Below are 21250 nucleotides of genomic sequence, written 5' to 3' on the forward strand. Positions count from 1 at the left end.
ATCCGAAGCAATCACCAATGGCAGATCAGATTGTGTCACAAGGATGCTATCTATGTGGCTGTAGGTGCCGTGGATTGGAGAATAATACGTATAATTTCTCTCTCCTGGGTGCATTAATCTCCACGGATCAATTAAACCCAGGAGGGAAATTTCTCGCTGCCACTTCCTTAATTGTGCAAAAGAAATGCATGAACTTTTCTTTGAAGTATCTATTAATGGTTCCGGAGCGTAATTAAAATCCCCACAAGATGACCCTCACGGAAGTCAATTACAACTGGTAGCGATTTCTGTAAAAATGCTAAATGGTCAGAATTGGGGAAATACACATTCAGGAGGGTTAAGTCTACTTGTCCTACACTCCCTTTGACCAGCAAGTATCTGCCCAACGGGTCCGCCAATTCTTCTTTTAAGGTCCAGGTCAAGGAATCAGAGATCAGGATACTAACCCCCTTTGATTTAGATATGGGAGAAGTGGCGTGATAGGACCAAGGAAAATCCCTATTAGAAAACTTAGGTAATGAGTCCTTATGGAAATATGTCTCCTGAATAAATGCTATATGAGTAGAGTCCCTCTTTAGGTCTCCCATAAGTCACCTACGTTTCTGTGGAGTAGAGAGTCCTCTAACATTGTAGGTAGTAATCTTACAACCTGAGGCCAATTTTCCTATCATTCCCCTTCCAGCCGCCATTTTTAATGGTCCCCAGCCTCACACACCGTCAACAAACAGGCAGCCACAACACCTAACACAAACCCCCCCCCCCCCCATCTAAAGGTTAAACTTAACCAGCGCACCCAGGCGCTAACTAGTGAGGGGGATGTGGTTGCTAAGGCACCGTAAGGAACAAGTTATATTTAAATAAATCTCCAGAAAGAGAAAACAAAAAAGAAACCACTAAAAAACAGAAAAAAAAAGAAACTCCACGATAAGGAGACGTGATCCGGTGGGTGGTAGCCTCCATATTTTTATGTCGTATCCTGTCAGGATTATTCCGACCACATATTATCTATACACCTCCCTCCCCCACACCCGCCAAAATAAACCCCTTTCCCCTCCCCTGTCCCTCCCCTTTCCCCCTTCACCCCGAGAAATACCATTAGACATTGAATAATACTTAAACCAACTCTGGTTTTAAGATCCCCCATAACTTCATACAAAAAAAAAAAAAAGAGGGGGGAAGGGCAAAATATTTCTCGGGTGGACCTGATTTGGTCTCAACCTCATCCGAACTATGGTATCAAACAAGTATTGCTTATCCATAAAAATGGAGGGGGGGAGGGATATTCCGAAAGAGGAAGGGGAAAAAAACCTCTGTATCTTGGCCATCTTACTGCAGCTCAGTTTCAGAGTCTTGGCAATCTTCTTATAGTCTAGGCCATCTTTATGTAGAGCAACAATTCTTTTTTTCAGATCCTCAGGGAGTTCTTTGCCATGAGGTGCCATGTTGAACTTCCAGTGACCACTATGAGAGAGTGAGAGCGATAACATCAAATTTAACACACCTTCTCCCCATTCCCACCTGAGACCTTGTTCCTTGTAACACTAACTAGTCACATGATACCAGGGGGGGGGGGTGGATAATTGGGCCCAATTTGGATGTTTTCACTTAGGGGTGTACTCACTTTTGTTGCCAGGGGTTTAGACATTAATGGCTGTGTGTTGAGTTATTTTGAGGGGACAGCAAATTTACACTGTTATACAAGCTGTACACTCACTACTTTACATTGTAGCAAAGTCTCATTTCTTCAGTGTTGTCACATGAAAAGATAGAATAACATATTTACAAAAATGTGAGGGGTGTACTTACTTTTGTGAGATACTGTGTAAATATACATACTGTACTATAGTTTGTAGATACTTTTTACACAAACCAAGTAATATACACTTATTGGGATTTTTTTTATTTTTTTTTTTACCAAAGAAATGTAGCAGAAAGTTTATGAAGACATTTTATTTTATTAGAAATGTTTTATAACAGAAAGTATAAAATATGTTTTCTTTTTTATTTTCAGGCTTTTTTCATTTATATAATAAAAAAAAGAGAAAGAAAAAAAAAAAAAACCCCAGTGGTGATCAAATACCACTAAAATAAATCTCTATTTGTGTGGGAAAAAAACTGATATAAATTTAATCTAGGTACATTGTTGCAAACCGTGCGAATGCCAGTTAAGGTAGCACAGTGCTAGCATATAAAACACCTAAAGAAGAATTATTTATATATATATATATATATATATATATATATATAATTTTTTTTTTTTTTGGAACGTCTTACTGTGGAAAGAGGAGACAGTGAATCTCTTTGCTCTACAGCGAGGTGTTTTTGAGTCTGGAGGTTTTCCAAGATAGCAGAAATGAATGTCTCTTGTAATTAACGATGAGCTGCTTTTGAAAATCCTTCATTGTGTTATTTATTATGTAAAATGATTATGTTTGGGAGGATCCTAAATGTCAACTGTCCAAAAATGGAGCTTAAAAAGCCCCAGACCAGATCCTTGGAACAATCACTCTAGGGGGCTCCAACTCACAGCTCCTAGACACAAGTGCAATGTTAGGATTTATGCCACATGTCTTTAACAGTGAAAGTTTGCACATTATATGTGTATTTGACCTTGTAAATCGGGAGTTTGATCTTATTGTGGTGTATGAGTGTAAAAATAATGACACTAATCATAGTATAAGAAATGAACAAGCACCACATATGAATAGCCAACACCTACTGTACCGGTGATATATGTCTTCTAGAGTATCCCAGGAGCCCCAAGATCCATAAAGCTCTATATTTTACAACTATGAGATTTCCTCACTGGCCAATAGAAAAGTGATGTGAATGTGAGGGAATAGGTCCAAATTCTTGACCACAGCAGCTAGAGATCTTCACAATAGAGTGCTCTGGGTTCCCACAACTTTCTGGTGGACATCCAAGGGAGGTTCTATTCATATCTGATGCCACTTCACTACTGTTAGTGGAAGTTGAGGTATACATTAAATCAGGGCTTTTTTTCAGCGGGAACACGGGGGAACGCAGTTCCGGAACCTCTAGCACTGAATGTATGCCATGGCAAGGGGTGCTGGAGGGTCTACTGATGCTGGATCTATTGATGCTGGAGGGGATCTATTTTTGGATGGCAATCTATTGTTGTTGGTGGAGGATCTTTTGATACTGTGGGTTAATTGTTTGCTGGAAGGATCTGCTGTTTGGGGAGGGGGTCTACTGTTGCTGGCTGCTAAAGAGTCTATTGATGCTGGCTGCTGGGAGATCTTTTGCTGCTGCTGGGGGTCTATTGCTGCTGGGGGGGGGGGGTATATTGCTGTTGGCTGTGGGGGATTAATGTTTTTGCTTTTCTTGTTATCATAACCAAATTCCATACATTCCACTACAAAATTATACTTGTCTCTATATTCTCTAAAAGGGGCTGTACTGGAAGCTGGGTAGGGGGTGGATCCAAGTGTCGGTGCTCAGAGGTGGAACCAAGGGTTAGTGCTCGAAGGTGGGTAGGGGGCGGATCCAAGTGTCGGTGCTCAGAAGTGGGTAGGGGTGGAACCAAGGGTTAGTGCTCGAAGGTGGGTAGGGGGCGGATCCAAGTGTCGGTGCTCAGAGGTGGGTAGGGGTGGAACCAAGGGTTAGTGCTCGAAGGTGGGTAGGGGGCGGATCTAAGTGTCGGTGCTCAGAGGTGGGTAGGGGTGGAACCAAGGGTTAGTGCTTGACGGTGGGTAGGGGGCGGATCCAAGTGTCGGTGCTTGGAGGTGGAACCAAGGGTTAGTGCTCGAAGGTGGGTAGGGGGCGGATCCAAGTGTCGGTGCTCAGAGGTGGGTAGGGGTGGAACCAAGGGTTAGTGCTCGAAGGTGGGTAGGGGGCGGATCCAAGTGTCGGTGCTCAGAGGTGGGTAGGGGTGGAACCAAGGGTTAGTGCTCGAAGGTGGGTAGGGGGCGGATCCAAGTGTCGGTGCTCAGAGGTGGGTAGGGGTGGAACCAAGGGTTAGTGCTCGAAGGTGGGTAGGGGTCGGATCCAAGTGTCGGTGCTTGGAGGTGGAACCAAGGGTTAGTGCTCGAAGGTGGGTAGGGGGCGGATCCAAGTGTCGGTGCTCAGAAGTGGGTAGGGGTGGAACCAAGGGTTAGTGCTCGAAGGTGGGTAGGGGGCGGAGACACAAAGTAACTTAGAAAGGGGAGTTCCCGCACCTTTTCTCTGAGAAAAAAAGCCCTGCATTAAATGCTTCATACATTTTGAGGATTACATGCTATAGACATACTACATGATTTATGGCTGCATGGGAAGCTGGGAAGTGCCTGACTTTACTTTCTGCTGGGTCATCTGCTGAAGAGGTTTGATTAAGGTTATAGATATGAGAGTCACTGAAGAGCCATGGGTGGCAGCTGTGAGAGTATTTTCCATCCCTCACTCTTTGTGTGACCTACCTAGCTGAAGGACAATTGGCAGAGGTGGAGTTTAATTGTTTCGTGAATTGAAGGCCGGAAATGGGGTGTGGACATTCTGAGGAACCCTCATCACAGGGCACTCCAAGTCCCAGAATGTCCAGCAGGATACATTTTGCTCTGATATAAGATTCCCCATCACGGCACTATGGTGAAGGAGTGAGCAGGAGATGGAGATATCCGGAGGTGTCTGATGTTCATCACTGCAGGTCACAGTGTCTTCTTCTTCTCACAGACATATTGGTAATTAGTGGAGCAGAAATGAGAGCTCCAACCCTCTCCGTCTTCCAACAAACCACACGCTTCTTCACCTACAATAAACCGTCTATCTACATGTTCATTGTACCAGCTATCTTCATCTACTTCACTGATCCAGGAATCTTCAGCTTCTTCACGGTACCAGGAATCTTCATCCGCATTGTACCAGGAATCTGGCTCACCGTCTTTCCAGAACCTGCCGGAAAAAAAGGCATTAGTCACCGGGCCAGCGCTGACATTGAGCAGAACTGGTGGCAAAGCCTAAGGCGGCCGATGTGGCAGAAAACTCTATTAACCACTTTACCGCTGCTCACTAGAGCTCTACTGCGGCAAAGTGGCTCTTGTAGGTCTGACGACGTAGACCTACACCGGCAGACACTCCCCCTCCTCGGCGGCGCGCGCGCGCCACCGGAGGCTCGCTCCAGCTGTATTCAGACACAGCGGGAGTCAGGCCAGGGGAGGAGCGGCAGTGATCGCCGCTGCTCTTCCCCGATCGTCGGGGAATCGAGTGTGGAGATCCGCCCGCTTGTGTATACAAAGCGGGCGGATCTCCTAAGTGACAGGCAGGGTCAGATTGCAGGGTTCAGCATAGGATCTGTCCCTGTGTCACTCAGTCACCTCCCCCCCACACGTCAGTAAGCACCAGGCATACATTAACCCCTCCCTCTCCAATAAAATTAACCCCTTCCCTGCCAGTGTCATTTTTACAGTAACAGTGCATATGTATAGCACTGATTACTGTAGTAATGTCACTGGTAACCCCAAAAGTGTCAAAAATGTCAGTCAAGGGTCCGATCTGTCCGCCGCAATGTTGCAGTCCCGCAAAAAAAAATCGCAGATCGCCGCCATTACTAGTTAAAAAAAACACACCAAAAACGACAGAAATCTTTCCCGTAGTTAGTAAACGCAATAACTTTTGCGCAAACCAATCAAAATACGCTGATTGCGATTTTTTTTACCAAAAATATGTAGCAGAAAACAAATTGGCCTAAAATGTTAAAAGATTTTGATTTTTAATTTTTTTGGGGGGGAATTTCATATAAAAAAATGTGAAAAATATTGTTATTTTTTCAAAATTGTCGCTATTTTTTTGTTTATAGCGCAAAAAGTAAAAACCGCACAGGTGATCAAATACCACCAAAAGAAAGCTCTGTTTGTGGGGAAAAAAGGACATAAATTTCGTTTGGGTACGGCGTTGCACGACCGCGCAATTGTCAGTTAAAGTCGCACAGTGCCGAATCGCAAAAAGTGGCCTGGACGTAAGACAGCAAAATCCTCCGGTGGTAAAGTGGTTAAAGCCTACAAGTATTTTAGGTAAGAGGTCTAACATCAGCAAAAAAACATTTTTGTGTATTGAAAGTAATGTGAGAAGGAAGATCGGTGTCTTACTTTAGAGATCTCTCATAAGATGTGCCGTCCACCCACTTCCAGATTTTTTCCTCCTCTGAAAGACCGATCCACAAACTCTGTGACTGTGAAAGGTTACGTAGAAAATTCTATAGAAAAACAAAAACTGTTACTACAATTTTTTTTTATACAATCACCAGAAGAGCTTACACTCTAATGTCCTCACCACATTCACATAATATTAATATTATTATTATTATTATTATCAGGGCTTTTTTTCAGCAGGAACGCGGGGGAATGCAGTTCCGGCACCTCCAGTACTGAATGTATGCAAGGGGTGCTGGGGTGTGCTGAAGGGTCTACTGATGCTTGCTGCTGGGGGGTCTATTGTAGCTGGAGGGGATCCACGGGGTGGTCTATTGTTGCTTTGGAAGTCTATTGTTATTGGTGGTGAAACTATTGTTGGTGGGGTGAGTCTTATGCTGCTGGAGGGTCAGTTGTTGCTGGGAGAGTTCTACTGTTGAGGGAGGGGTCTGTTAATGCTGGCTGTGGGGAGATGTGTTGTTGCTGCCGGGGGTCTATAGTTGCTGGGGGTTCTATTGTTGCTGGGGTTCTATTGTAATTCTGGGTGATATTTTGTTGCGAGTGGTCCATTTTTTTTGGGGGGGGGGGGTGGATCTATTGTTCATGTAGGGTCTATTATTGTTGCTGGCTGCGGGGATCTATTTTCCTGCTTTTCTTGTTCTCATTTGCAAATTACATACAAATTACTTGCCACAAAAAAGTTATATTTGGTAATGTATTCTCCATAAAGGGTAGTACTGGGAGATGGGCAAGGGGTGGAACCAAGGAACATTCCTCGGAGGTGGGTAGGGGCGGAGAAAAGGGGTGACTCAGAAGGGGAGAGTTCCTGCACCTATTCTTTGAGAAAAAAAACCCTGATTATTATTATTAATACATATTTCTATACATCTACTGCAGTGCTCTACAGAGAACACTGAGCCAGTCACATCAGTCTCTGTACCAGAGGAGCTTACACTCTAATGTCCCCTCCCCCACAGTCACATCAGTCTCTGTACCAGAGGAGCTTACACTCTAACGTCCCCTCCCCCACAGTCACATCAGTCTCTGCACCAGAGGAGCTTACACTCTATTGTCCCCTCCCCCACAGTCACATCAGTCTCTGCACCAGAGGAGCTTACACTCTAATGTCCCCTCCCCCACAGTCACATCAGTCTCTGCACCAGAGGAGCTTACACTCTAATGTCCCCCCACAGTCACATCAGTCTCTGTACCAGAGGAGCTTACACTCTAATGTCCCCCACAGTCACATCAGTGTCTGCCCCAGAGGAGCTTACACTCTAATGTCCCCCCACAGTCACATCAGTCTCTGCACCAGAGGAGCTTACACTCTAATTTCCCCTCCCCCACAGTCACATCAGTCTCTGTACCAGAGGAGCTTACACTCTAATGTCCCCCCACAGTCACATCAGTCTCTGCACCAGAGGAGCTTACACTCTAATTTTCCCTCCCCCACAGTCACATCAGTCTCTGTACCAGAGGAGCTTACACTCTAATGTCCCCTCCCCCACAGTCACACACTATTATTATTATACATTTATATATCTCTGACATATACCGCAGCGCTGTACAGAGATCACTGAGCCAGTCACATCAGTCTCTATACCAGAGGAGCTTACACTCTAATGTCCCCTCCCCCCACAGTCACATCAGTCTCTGTACCAGAGGAGCTTACACTCTAATGTCCCCCACAGTCACATCAGTCTCTGTACCAGAGGAGCTTACACTCTAATGTCCCCTCCCCCACAGTCACATCAGTCTCTGTACCAGAGGAGCTTACACTCTAATCTCCCCCCGCAGTCACAAACAGCAGATACATCCAGCATATATTAGGGAATGGTGTGTAAACTGGTCAGAGAAGACAACGCACCAGTTTATGCACCCACAGATCATAAACCGGGGAGGTTGAGCAGATATAATATGTACTGTAATGAATCTGAAAAGAGTAGAGACACATTTATAAAGAGGTGACCGGTGCTCTTCACATGCCTTTTCTGCGCCGGGATTGGGGTTCTTCTCTCTTTAGCAATCCATGTCAAGTTAAGGATCTATCAGGAAGGAGGTTCGTTGGATGAAACCTCGGGCTAAGAGATATTGTCATTGGTCAAGAGAGTGGACAGTTATGCCTCGTTTCCACTGAGTGGTACGGTACAGTTTGGTTCAGTACGGTACGGTTCTGTTCAGTACGGTACGGTTCGGTTCAGTACGGTACGGTTCTGTTCAGTACGGTACGGTTCGGTTCAGTACGGTACGGTTCTGTTCAGTACGGTACGGTTCGGTTCAGTGCGGTACGGTTCGGTTCAGTGCGGTACGGTTCGGTTCAGTACGGTACGGTTCTGTTCAGTACGGTACGGTTCGGTTCAGTATGGTACGGTTCAGTTCAGTACGGTACGGTTCTGTTCAGTACGGTACGGTTCGGTTCAGTGCGGTACGGTTCAGTTCAGTACGGTACGGTTCTGTTCAGTACGGTATGGTTCGGTTCAGTACGGTACGGTTCTGTTCAGTACGGTACGGTTCGGTTCAGTACGGTACGGTTCTGTTCAGTACGGTACGGTTCGGTTCAGTGCGGTACGGTTCGGTTCAGTGCGGTACGGTTCGGTTCAGTACGGTACGGTTCGGAACGGTACACCTTGCATTTCCACTGCCAATAGTACCCTTTCATTATAGGCGTGGTGTAGCAGGAAAGCTGTGATAGACGATTCTCTGTCAACTAATCAAAGTTTTGCAGAGTGTAGCTCCACCCTGTTGGTACGGTACTAATGTGCTTGGTACCCCAACGAAAGGGTCCCAAAAAAGTGGTACGGTACGGTTCACAATTAGGGTACCATTCACAATGGAAACAGCAAAAAAAGCCTACCACCCTGAACCGTCTATATGAGGAAAGTCACCAGAATTGAGGATTTCATTGATTCCTTTCCCATAAAAAAGTCAATCAATAATTCACATCCACAAAGGATCCTTTATAAAGGTGGAAATCAAGCTGCCCAGGTTCAGAGGAGAATAGTCCTTTTACATGGGAATGAAATACAATCCCGTATCTGCAATTCTTCAATCTCCGAGTGCTCTCAGCTTTGGGTTTATATGATGGCACCTTTCATCTCTCTCTTGGTACCTACGCATGGGCACAAGCAGGGCCACATTTCTATGAAGCCAACATAGGCCATGGTGTTGTACAGGACTGCCAGAAATTATGTACAGCCCCCACTTATTATATTCCTGTGTATAATAAAATAATTTTCCGGCTATCTTTCACGGTTTCTGCAGGCTTGTTGTTGGAGAAGTGTGCTGAGAGATGACAGATCACCCGTTCTGATTCTCTACAACTCGGACCAAACTATCAGTATTGTTGGAGATACAACAACTTTAAAGCTTAGCCTATTACAGATTAACTGCAGTTCACAAATAGGACACTAGATGTCGCTAATGCTCAGTGATATGCTATGCATTTCTATGATGTGTTGTAATTTCCTGTACACTGTACTGAACTTGTTGGTTATCTCTTCCTGTCTGTTGTTCTTATTACAATGAGGTGACATCTTTGAAGCTGAAAAGGAAAGCTGCTCAGGTGAGACAAAGCACTCCGGTGCAGGTCGGATCCGCCATCCAAAACTCGATAAACCAAAAGGAAAATGGACCGCACTCAGACGTAAATGAAATTAGAAGTGCCTTTTATCCACTTTACCACTGGAGGATATTGCTGTCTTACGTCCAGGCCACTTTTTGCGATTCAGCACTGTGCGACTTTAACTGACAATTGCGCGGTCATGCAACGCCATACCCAAACTAAATTTACGTCCTTTTTTTCCCACAAACAGAGCTTTCTTTTGGTGGTATTTGATCACCTGTGCGATTTTTACTTTTTGCGCTATAAACAAAAAAAGAGCGCAAATTTTTAAAAAATAACAATATTTTTCACATTTTTTTATATGAAATTCCCCCCAAAAAATGTAAAAATCTAAATTTTATATCATTTTAGGCCAATTTGTAATTTTTGTTGTTTTTTTTTAACGAGTAATGGCGGCGATCTGCGATTTTTTTTTGCAGGACTGCGACATTGCAGCAGACAGATCGGACCCTTGACTGACATTTTTGACACTTTTGGGGGTACCAGTGACATTACTACAGTAATCAGTGCTATAAATATGCACTGTTACTGTAAAAATGACACTGGGAGGAAAGGGGTTAATTTTATTGGAGAGGGAGGGGTTAATGTATGCCTGGTGCTTACTGACGTGTGTGGGGGGAGGTGACTGAGTGACACAGGGACAGATCGCAGGTTCAGCTATGCTGAACCCTGCAATCTGTCACTGTTTGTCACTTAGGAGATCCGCCCGCTTTGTTTACACAAGCGGGCGGATCTCCAAACTAGATTCCCCGACGATCGGGGAAGACTCCCCTGGCCTGACTCCCGCTGTGACTGAATACAGTGGGAGCGAGCCTCCGGTGGCGCTGAGCGCCGCCCACAAGGGGAAGAGTCCAGCGACGTAGGTCTACGTCGCTGGACGGGAACGAGCCACTGTGCCGCAGTAGAGGCACAGTGAGGGGGGTGAAGTGGTTATTCCTCATGAAGAATCAATACAGACAGTGCATCACAGGGACATGCAACAGGTTGACACGTTTCACGATACAGAAGATCGCTTACTCATAACCACACCAGGACTCTTACCTCTGGGAAGGTACTCACTGGGTAGCCCGGGTTTAGTTAGACAGGAATGAACTGCATTGCATTGTTGGACTGTATTTTTCAAGTTGTCCAGTAAAGTCTGTCCAACTGTTTCATGCCTGGGCTGAAGTTATTCAAAGAGGTGCATAGAGGTACATGGCGCATGTAGAAGAACTGGGCCTGCAAAGCATTCAGGGTGAAGAGGAAGGATTGGATGGCCATTTATAACGGAGTAACTCAGTGAGAAGCCACACAGCGAGAAGTGGTACAGACAAGGCTGACAGGTCCTCCGGTATTAAGGGGTCAGTGTGCAAGGTGTATGTCTCATGTCTAATCTGGGGTGCCACCTTAATATTTACTCCCCATTAACGTGGTCCTTCCTGGTCCCAGGCATTATTGAGCACAAGTAGAGTACCCCTAGGTGCAGGGTGAGTAGGCCCCGCCCATAAACTTGGCATAGTCAGCAGGATACCCCCCATGCACCTGAAGCCTAAAGCGCAAAGGGACCATGGATGTTAGTTAGGACTTGTCCATGCTTGCTTGTGATCACCACAGGCCAATTTCAGATTGGTTCCTGGGATAAGTGTCGTGTTATCATTGGCTTACCTAATAACCCATGGCAAATAAAAGAGCTCAGACCCCGATGTTCCTTGCCTCTATGTGGTTCCTGCTGGTGTAGGTGTTCATAGATGCCACATGCAGTGTTGCCATGGAAGCTCCAAGCCCACTCAAGAACCAGCGATCCTGAACACCGGCATCTTCTACTGGTTCGTCGTCTTCATGTTTCACAGCCAGTTTAGAGACCCGGGATGTGCTGTGTCTGGTCTGCTTTAGGTGCCGGAGGCAATCTTCCAACCTTTCACCATGGGTTCGCTGCCCTTCCTGCTACACCCTCCTTTTTGTAAGGCTGGATGGCTCAAAGGAACCTCAAGATTTGGGATCTGATGGTTTGCCATTGCCATTTCTGCTACCACTGTAACCAGAGCCACCCAACTGAGAGTGATACTGCCAGTTTCAATGCTGTCCACCGTACATGGTTCCCCAGGTCCTTCACCAGTTAGGCTTGAGGGACCATGCGTGGACCTCCCCACCCGGGCCGGATTTGAGTCCTTGACGGGAGAACCCAACATAAGGGCATCACCCACATGGGACTTTTTGGCTGCTGCAGCCACCCCATGTTGGGAACCTGACCTAAAAAGACTTGCTGCTATTTTGGCAAACTCCTTAATAGCATTATCAGAGGGACCTGCACCTACCCAGTCAGATAAGGTCTACACTACTGCAACCCCTGCAGCTCCTGAGTCACTGGTTACCCCCCGCTAACAAGCCGGATGACTCTAATCGACCCTTAGAGAAGACAGCCTTACACGGCAGTACTCCCGGGTGCAAGAACCACTGCAAGCACCTGTTGAGGAGCCATCTGCCGGTACATGGGGAATTCAACTCTCCCTTAATAGAAAGAACGATACCTCTTGGTCTTCTGTGCTATCAGGTTTGCCAAAGTACTGTATATGCCAGCGGCAATAAAGGAGTTCTATGAAGAACCTTCAACAGCACCCAAATATCAGTATGGACTTGTGGAGCCAAACACAAGCTCAGCAGTGTCCCCCTCTAAATGGTACATTCTGAAAGACAAGGTGTGCAGTGAAATGGGACAAAGGATTACACAGAAGGCATTTGTATGTAGCTTCAAGGCAATTCAAGGTGTACGGGTCACTTCTAACCCAGGGTTGTGCCCTAATGTTTACTTTCGCATGAACCCAGCCCCACCTGGTCCTGGGCGTTAGTGAGCATGTGCTCGAGAAGAATACCCTCACGTGCAGGGCGAGTAGGCCCTGCCCACAAGTAGAGTAGTGGGGGTGCAGTTAGCTCTGGTCTTCTAGTCGTTATTCTAGGTATTAATGATCAGTGAGCAGGATGACTCTCTCAGTCGTTCTACTCTAGCCTTGGTGTTCCTTCTGTGACTGCACTGTCTAGTCTTGTGTATTGATTGACAGTGGGTGGAATGTCTCTCTTGGTCTTTTTGCACCAGCCTTGGTGTTCCTTCTGTGGTTACGTTGTCCTGTCTTTTTGTGTATTGATGGGTAATGGGCTAGGCTTGTGTAGTGATTGAGAGTGGGCAGGAGGTCCCTCTCAGTCTTTCTATCCCACTCTTAGCATTTTATCTGTGGCTACATTGTTTAACCTAGCTGTGTATTGATGGGGGTTGGGCAGAATGTCTCTCTTAGCCTTCATGCCCAAGTTTTAGTGTTCCTTCTGTGGCTATATAGTTACATAGGTACATAGTAGGTGAGGTTGAATAAAGACAATAGTCCATCCAGTTCAACCTGTGTAGGTGTGTGTGGCTGCAATCATCTCACATAGCCCTGAATGTTCTGATCCTTGAGATGTACGTCTAAGAGTCTTTTGAAAGCCACCATACTTCCCGCAGAAACCACCTCTTGTGGTAGAGAATTCCACAATCTTGTAGCCCTCACAGTAAGGAACCCCCCTTGTTGCCTGAGGTTAAAACGCTTCTCCTCTAATCGCATTGTATGCCCCCGAGTCCTCATGCAATCCCTTCGACTGAACAGCTTTTTTTCTAAGCTGAGATCCCCATTGAGATATTTGTAAATTGCTATCATGTCCCCCCTCAGGCGTCTCTTCTCCAGGGAGAATAAATCAAGCGATTGCAGACGCTCTTCATAGTTAAGGTCCTCCAATCCCCTAATCAGTTTAGTTGCCCTTCTCTGGACTCTCTCCAGCTCCAACACATCCCTCCTGAGGACTGGCGACCAGAACTGGACAGAATACTCCAGATGTGATCGGACCAGAGTTTTATAAAGTGGAAGGATTATAGTTTTATCTCTGGAATACATCCCTTTCTTTATGCATGCTAATAATCTGCTGGCTTTGGAAGCTGCCGCTTGACATTGCATGCTATTGCCTAATCTATCATCAACCAAGACTCCCAGATCTTTCTCCATTTTTGATTCCCCCAAGGGTTCCCCTCCTAATGTGTATTGTGCTTTTATGTTTTTAGTCCCCAAGTGCAAAACCTTACACTTCTCCACATTAAACCTCATTTGCCATGTCGTTGCCCACTCTGTAATTTTGTCCAGGTCATTCTGTAGGATATCTGCTTCATGCTGTGCAGTTATTGCCCTGCCCAATTTTGTGTCATCTGCAAAAACTGATATCGAACTACTGACCCCGATGTCTAGTCTTGTTGTGTATTAATAGAGAGTGGGCAAAAGGTGTCCTCTTGAGCTTTTTTCCCCTGCCTTGGTGTTTTTCCTGTGGCTATGTTGTCTAGCCTTGTTGTGTATTGATAGAGAGTGGGCAGAATATGTCTCTTGGTCTTTCTGCCACAGCCTTGGAGTTCTATCTGTGGCTACACTGTTTAATCCTGTGTATTGATGGGAAGAGGAAAGAAGGTCTCTCTCTCTCTCTCAGTCTTTATGCCCTAGTCTTGGTGTTCCTTCTGTGGCTATGTTGTCTAGTCTTGTTGTATGTTTATAGAGAGTGGGCAGAAGGTCTCTCTCAGTCTTTCTGTCCCAGCCTTTGGGTTCTACCTCTGGCTATGTTGTCTAATGTTGATGTGTATTAATGGGGAATGGGTAGAATGTTTCTCTTAGCCTTTATGCCCGGGTTTTGGTGTTATTTCTGTGGCAGTGTTTTCTAGACCTGTTATGTGTTGATGGAGAGTTGGCAGAAAGGCTCCCTCGGTCTTTCTTCCTCAGCCTTGTTGTACCTTCCGTGGCTGCGTTGTCCAGTCTTGTTGTGAATTGATGAACATTGGACGGGATGTCTCTCTCCGTCTATCTGCTTCAGTCCGTGTGTTTTATATTTGACTATGTTGTTTCTTTTTGTTGTTTATTGATGGAGAGTGGGGAGAATATCTCTGTCAGTTTTTCTTAAGTCCCGGTTCACACTAGGGCGACCAGGAGGCGACCGCCATAGACTTCAATGTTATGAAGTCCGTGGCGGCCGCTCCGAGGTCGCGGTGCGCTGCTCGCACCACGACCTCGGAGGTCGCGGTGCGAAGTAGCGTCGCGGTAGTGTGAATGGGGGCTCACTTTTATATGTGTTCTATCTGTAGCTATGTTGTCTAGTATTGATGTCAATCTGTGTTGATGAAGAGTAGGGATGATCGAACTTTTGAAAAGTTCGGTTCGACCAGAACACCCGAACTTCACGAAAGTTCAGTTCGGATTTCAGAACCCCATTGAAATCAATGGGACCCGAACTTCTGTAATCAAAAAACACAATTTTTAAGCCCTAAAACCCAATAAATGCCCCTAAAAAGTGCCTAGGGTTCTGGGTCATGCCCCATTAACTATTAATCACACAAAAAAAAGTTCTTAAAAATTGTCATTTTTGATAAAAAAGCCAATTATTGAAAAATTTTAAAAAAAAAAAGAGAGATTTTTTTGATTTTTACTTTGGATTTAGTATCTGGGGGGTCTAAAAGGTGTGCATGTGAAGTTTCAGCTCTGTAGCATGTCCAGAACCATGAAAAAAAAAAGATAATTTTTCAGTAGAACAGGGATGTGGGTCGGGACCCTCCTTTAACTTTAACACCTATATGATCTTTTTTTCTGGTTCTGGACATGCTACAGAGCTGAAACTTCACAGGTACACCTTTTAGACCCCCCAGACACAAAATCACACAAAAAAAAGTTCTTAAAAATTGTCATTTTTGATAAAAAAGCCAATGATTGAAAAATTATAAAAAAAAAAAGAGATTTTTTGATTTTTACTTTGGATTTAGTATCTGGGGGGTCTAAAAAGTGTACATGTGAAGTTTCAGCTCTGTAGCATGTCCAGAACCCCCCAAAAATTAGCATTTTCTTATAATTTTTATTAGAACAGGTATACGGCTTCTCTACGGCGCTTTTTCTTGCATTTATCGGGCATTTTTGGAGGCAGGCATGACTTTTTTTGGATTTAGTGTCTGGGGGGTCTAAAAAGTGTACCTGTGAAGTTTCAGCTCTGTAGCGTGTCCAGAACCAGAAAAAAGATGATTTTTCAGTAGAGCATGGATGGTGGGACCCCTCTTTTACACTTATATGATCTTTTTTCTGGTTCTGGACATGCTACAGAGCTGAAACTTCACAGGTACACCTTTTAGACCCCCCAGACACAAAATCACACAAAAAAAGTTCTTAAAAATTGTCATTTTTGATAAAAAAGCCAATGATTGAAAAATTATTAAAAAAAAAAAAAAAAGAGATTTTTTTATTTTTACTTTGGATTTCAGATCTGGGGGGTCTAAAAAGTGTACATGTGAAATTTCAGCTCTGTAGCATGTCCAGAACCATAAAAAAAAAGATTGTTTGTATTAGAAAACTTTAAGCACAGGAATATGGCTTCTCTGCTGTAACACCTTGCCGGTTTAATAGCAGGCATTTTTTTGGGTTCTTTGCAGTCAGGAAAAACATCTGAACTTGTGTATAGTGGTACTGTGCACAAGTTCTGATGTTTTGCCTGCCTCCAAAACCCCCCAAAAAATGCCAGCAAAAACACACCTGGGCATTTTTTTTTTTTACGCTAGCGTTTTTTTGGCATTTTTTGGGGTTCTTTTGAGGCAGGCAAAACATCTGAACATGTGTATAGGGGGTATATATAGACATATATGTCTGAATATATACCCCTAGACATATATAGGTGTGATAGTAGCAGAAATATATTACTGTAAATGATTTCATTAGCGCAAGCATTTATTTCTGCTACTATCACACCTATATATGTCTAGGGGTATATATTCAGACATATATGTGTATATATACCCCCTATACACATGTTCAGATGTCATGTCTGACATCAAACATGTCCTCAAAAAAGCACTGGCAGTGGCAGCCCCTGCAGCATAAAAAATGCTTGCTGGTGAGAAGCCACATACCTGTCCCGAAGCAACTCAGAGAAATTATCATTTCTCTATAGCGGTCATCCTGCTATGGAAGGGTTTTGTCACCCTGCCATAGCAGTCACTGTCAGTTAACCCTACACTACACTACGGTCCCCTGACACTTAACACTTTCCCTACAGAAACTAAATTTTTGAAGCTAACTTAAGTGTAAAGGAGCACTCTAACTACACTAGATATCCCTTTCCTCACACTAAAAATATCTAAATGACACTTTTAAAGTAAAATTAACAGAACTGCTTCCACTCTCTTCCATGTCCAGTATAACAATGCTGGGAATATGGCGGGGGCGATCTTATATACTGGGGGGCGTATTCACTAATGATTGGTCTAGGGACCCCCTAGTCACTCCAATCACATTCCTAGCATTCTCCTGCCCCCTCAATTGGCTTTTGCTAATGGTTCTGGTCCAATCACGGGCTTTTAAAGCCCATTTCCTGAAGCATTGCATTTTGGGTGGTTCTGGTTGCCGAATTCTGAACTTTTTGGGCAAAAAGTTCTAAATTCGGCCGAACCTCGAACACCCAATGTTCGGGCCGAACCGATGGTGGACCCGAACCGTTCGATCATCCCTAATGAAGAGTAGGGATGATCAAACTTTTGAAAAGTTCGGTTCGACCAGAACACCCGAACTTCCCGAAAGTTCAGTTTGGATTCCAGAACCTCATTGAAATCAATGGGACCCGAACTTCTGGAAACAAAAAACACAATTTTGAAGCCCCTAAAACCCAATAAATGTCCCTAAAAAGTGCCTAGGGTTCTGGGTCATTCTGGGTCATGCCCCAGGGACTATTAATCACACAAAAAAAAGTTCTTAAAAATTGTCAATTATTGAAAAAATTTTTGAAAAAAAAAAGAGATTTCTTTGGATTTAGTGTCTGGGGAGGGGGGCCAAAAAGTGTACCTGTGAAGTTTCAGCTCTGTAGCATGTCCAGAACCAGAAAAAAATATATAATTTGTCTTAGAATTTTTAGTAGCACAGGGATGGGGTTCCGCTCCTTTCACATCTGGGCATGTTTGTTTCAGGCGTTTATTGGGCATTTTTTGAGCATCTTTGGAGGCAGGCATGACATCTGAACTTCTGTATAGGGGTATATATACACACAGACATATATATACACATACACACATATAGGTGTGAAAGGAGCGGAACCCCATCCATGCGCTACTGAAATAATTTCAGTGGCGCAGGGATGGGGTTCCGCTCCTTTAAAACCTATATGTGTGTATGTGTATATATATATATATATGTGTGTGTGTATATATACCCCTATACAGAAGTTCAGATGTAATGCCTGCCTCCAAAGACGCCCAAAAAATGCCCAATAAACGCCTGCAACAAAAACGCCCAGGTGTGAAAGGAGCGGAACCCCATCCCTGCGCTACTGAAATTCTAAGAAAAATTATCTTTTTTTTCTGGCGGTCACCCTGACATGGATGAGTTCGGTCACCCTGGCATAGCAGTCAGAATCAGTTCACCCTAAACTACACTACGGTCACCCTGACACTTAACACTTTCCCTACAGAAACTAGATTATTGAATCTAAATATAGTGGTCTATAGTACCCTAACTACACTGCATATCCCTTTCCTCACACTAATAATTGCTAAATGACACTGGAGCAGCAGGAGTAACAGAACTGCTTCCACTCTCTTCCACAGCCTCTCTATTACAGTGCTAGAGGTTTGGTGGGGCTATGTTATATACTGGGGGGCGTATGGGGGGCGTATTCACTCCTGATTGGCCTCTGGACCCCCTAGTCAATCCAATCTGCTTTTACTGATGTTTCTGGGCCCAGTTCCTGTCCCATTGCATTTTGGGCGGTTCTGGTGGCCGAATTCCGAAATTTTTCCGCAGAAAGTTCTGAATTCGGCCGAATTTTGAACAGCCAACGTTTGGGTCGAACCGATGGTCGACCCGAACCTTTCGATCATCCCTAATGAAGAGTAGGAAGAATGTCTTTCTTAGGATGTTTGCCCCAGCCTTGATGTTCCTTCTTTGGAGAGTGGTCATAATCGCTCTTTAGGTCTTTCTGCCCCAATTTTGTGTTTCTTCTATGGCTTTATTGTCTAGTCTTGTGTTTTCATGGAGAGTGGGAAGAATGTCTATCTGTCTTTATGCCATGTTCTTGGTGTTCCTATTGTGGTTATATTGTCTAGTCTTGTTGTGTATTGATGAAGAGTAGTCAGAAAGTCTTTCAGTTTTTCTTGCCCAGGCTTGTGGTTGTATCTGTGGATATGTTGTCTAATCTTGGTTTGTCATGATGGGGATTTGGAAGAATGTCACTCTATGCCCAAGTTTTGCTGTACCTTCTGTGGATATATTGTCCAGTCTTGTTGAGTATTTAATCGAAAAAAGACAAAATGGAGTTTATTTACTGAAACTGCAAAATCTGGTGCAGCTCTGCATAGAAACCAATCAGCTTCCAGGTTTTAATGTCAAAACTTCATTGAACAAACTGAAGTTAGAAGCTAATTGACTGCCATGCACAGCTGCAGTAGATTTTGCACTCTCCAAATTAGATAAATCAACCCCAATGTGTTTAATGTGTCTCTCTTAGGCTGGCCATACATGATACAATTTTCTTACAATTTTCTTGAAATTTACATTCTAGTATGTAGTATGAAGGCCTGCCTAATTAGATACAAGTGAATGTGTTGTTTAGCTTTGACCTCACATTATGTGGTTTGTGGTAAATCTAACAGAAAATTGTACAACATAAGTTGAACATGTATGGCCAGCCTAAAGCCCTGTACACACGCGTCGAAAATTGGCAGGGAATTTTCGTCCGACGACTGATCTGCCGATTTTCGGCTTGTTAGTATGATGCTTCCGACAACCAACTCCGACTTTTCGGCCGAAAAAATCTGGTGTGCAGGCTATAAAATTTTTGTTGGCCGTCAACACAACGGCCGATTTTTGTGCAGTCAGTACAGATTTCGACAGGGAAAAATCTAATGAGCAAGTCTGGGCATGCCCAGTGAAGAAAGAACACAAAGAAAGCAAACCAACACATGACATCACTTCTGAAGTAGAATTTTGTTGTGCGAGAAAATTTGTGTGCAGTCTAGGCACATTCCAACCAACAGACACCACTCTGGACAAAAGACGGACGATCGGTCGGCCGATAATTCTTGCGTGTGTACAGGGCTTTAGGCTCCTTTCACACAGGCGGACTGTTCAGATCCGCCTGTCCGTTTTTTTGGTGGATCTGAACGGTCCCCCCATGCATCTCTATGGGGTATTGGATGTCAGCGGAGACATGTCCTCTGACATCCGATCCGACCTGTCAAATCTGGACGGATGGAAACCCTATTTTCCATCTGTCCAGTGGATCGGATGGGATCGGATGAGAATGGACAGACGGTCCGTTCCCATCCGATTCCCCCATAGAGAACAGTGGGGACCTGACAGCTCTGTCTCCGCACACAGCGCAGTGATTACCCAGTGAACAGGAGGGTCCCTATTCGTGGTTTCCAAGGGTACAAGAAACCTATGCTTACATGCAAATGACCAGTGGTCATCTGGTGAGTGCCCACTCCGAAGGGGAGCATGTGTGGTGTGGTGAAGGCGTTTGCTGGAACTATATTAAGAGCACTGGGAGTACCATTGTTTATTGTGAAACTTGTTTTACCATCGGAAGGACTGAATGTTTCAGACTTTATTTGCATGGCATTTATGAGGACTATTATGATAAATGATATGTGCAAACATATTAAGCGCTGCTGAATGCTGTTTATGCTAATCTTGTGTATTGATGAAGGATGGGCAGAATAAATCTTTCTGCCCCAGCCTTGTTGTTCTATCTGTGGCTATGTTGTCAAGTCTTGTTGTGTGTTGATGGATACTGGGCACAATGTCTATCTTAGGATTTCTGCCCCAACCTTGGTGTTTCTTCTTTGGCTATGTTGTCCAGTCTTGTTAGTGTAATGCTGGAGTAGGTTAGCTGGAGATTGGAGGTGGCAGCCCATGATACTAGGCCTAGAGCATAAGCTAGTATATATCCAACCATGAGCACAGGCCATAGTTTGCGAGTTATAGTGATTTCTATAAGTCAAAGAGGAGATTTGGTACTCACCTGTGGAGTCCCTCTGTCAGAGGCGTAACTAGAACCTTCAGGGCCCTGATGCAAAAAACCATGAAGGGCCCCCCAGACCCCTGGCCGGGGCCCTTACCTTCAAGCCCAGGGCTCTTCCCACTAATCCTGGGGCTCTTTACCCTCGTTGCATGGCCTTTTATTACGGTCCCACAGCAGGATTCTTTCACAAGTTCTGCAGTGGGCCCCCTTCCTGCAATCTTGTGGGCCCCCTTCCTGCAATCTTGGGGCCTCCCCACAGTGGTGCAATGCCAGGGTCCGGTCGCAAGTGTGACCTTTGCGATCCTGGAAGTTCACCCACTGGTTTGCTACCGGGCCCCCTGGAGCATGGGGCCCGGTAGCGATTGCAACCCCTGCAACCCCTGTAGTTACGCCCCTGCCCTCTGTGATTCTAGAAGAGTGATGGTGAATGTGCATTCTCTGCCACATCCGCTGAGAGGGATTGTTCTGTCTCCTGCTCAGA

General features: G+C 44.8%; 1 protein-coding gene across 1 annotated transcript in view; it reads right to left on the reverse strand.

Moving 5' to 3' along the window:
• Positions 1-6076: 6076 nt before the first annotated feature.
• Positions 6077-21250, reverse strand: part of LOC309553107 (asialoglycoprotein receptor 1-like) — a gene marked incomplete at its 3' end in the record, with an annotated part of 50076 nt that continues 34902 nt past the window's right edge. Inside the window, exon 9 of the mRNA XM_082254004.1 lies at positions 6077-6187. Within this exon, the coding sequence (XP_082110130.1) occupies positions 6077-6187 (111 nt within the window). The remainder of the gene's footprint in view (positions 6188-21250) is intronic.

The sequence above is a fragment of the Pelophylax lessonae genome (genome assembly GCF_965119305.1).
Source record: "Pelophylax lessonae genome assembly, chromosome: 4".
Taxonomy (NCBI): Eukaryota; Metazoa; Chordata; class Amphibia; order Anura; family Ranidae; genus Pelophylax; species Pelophylax lessonae.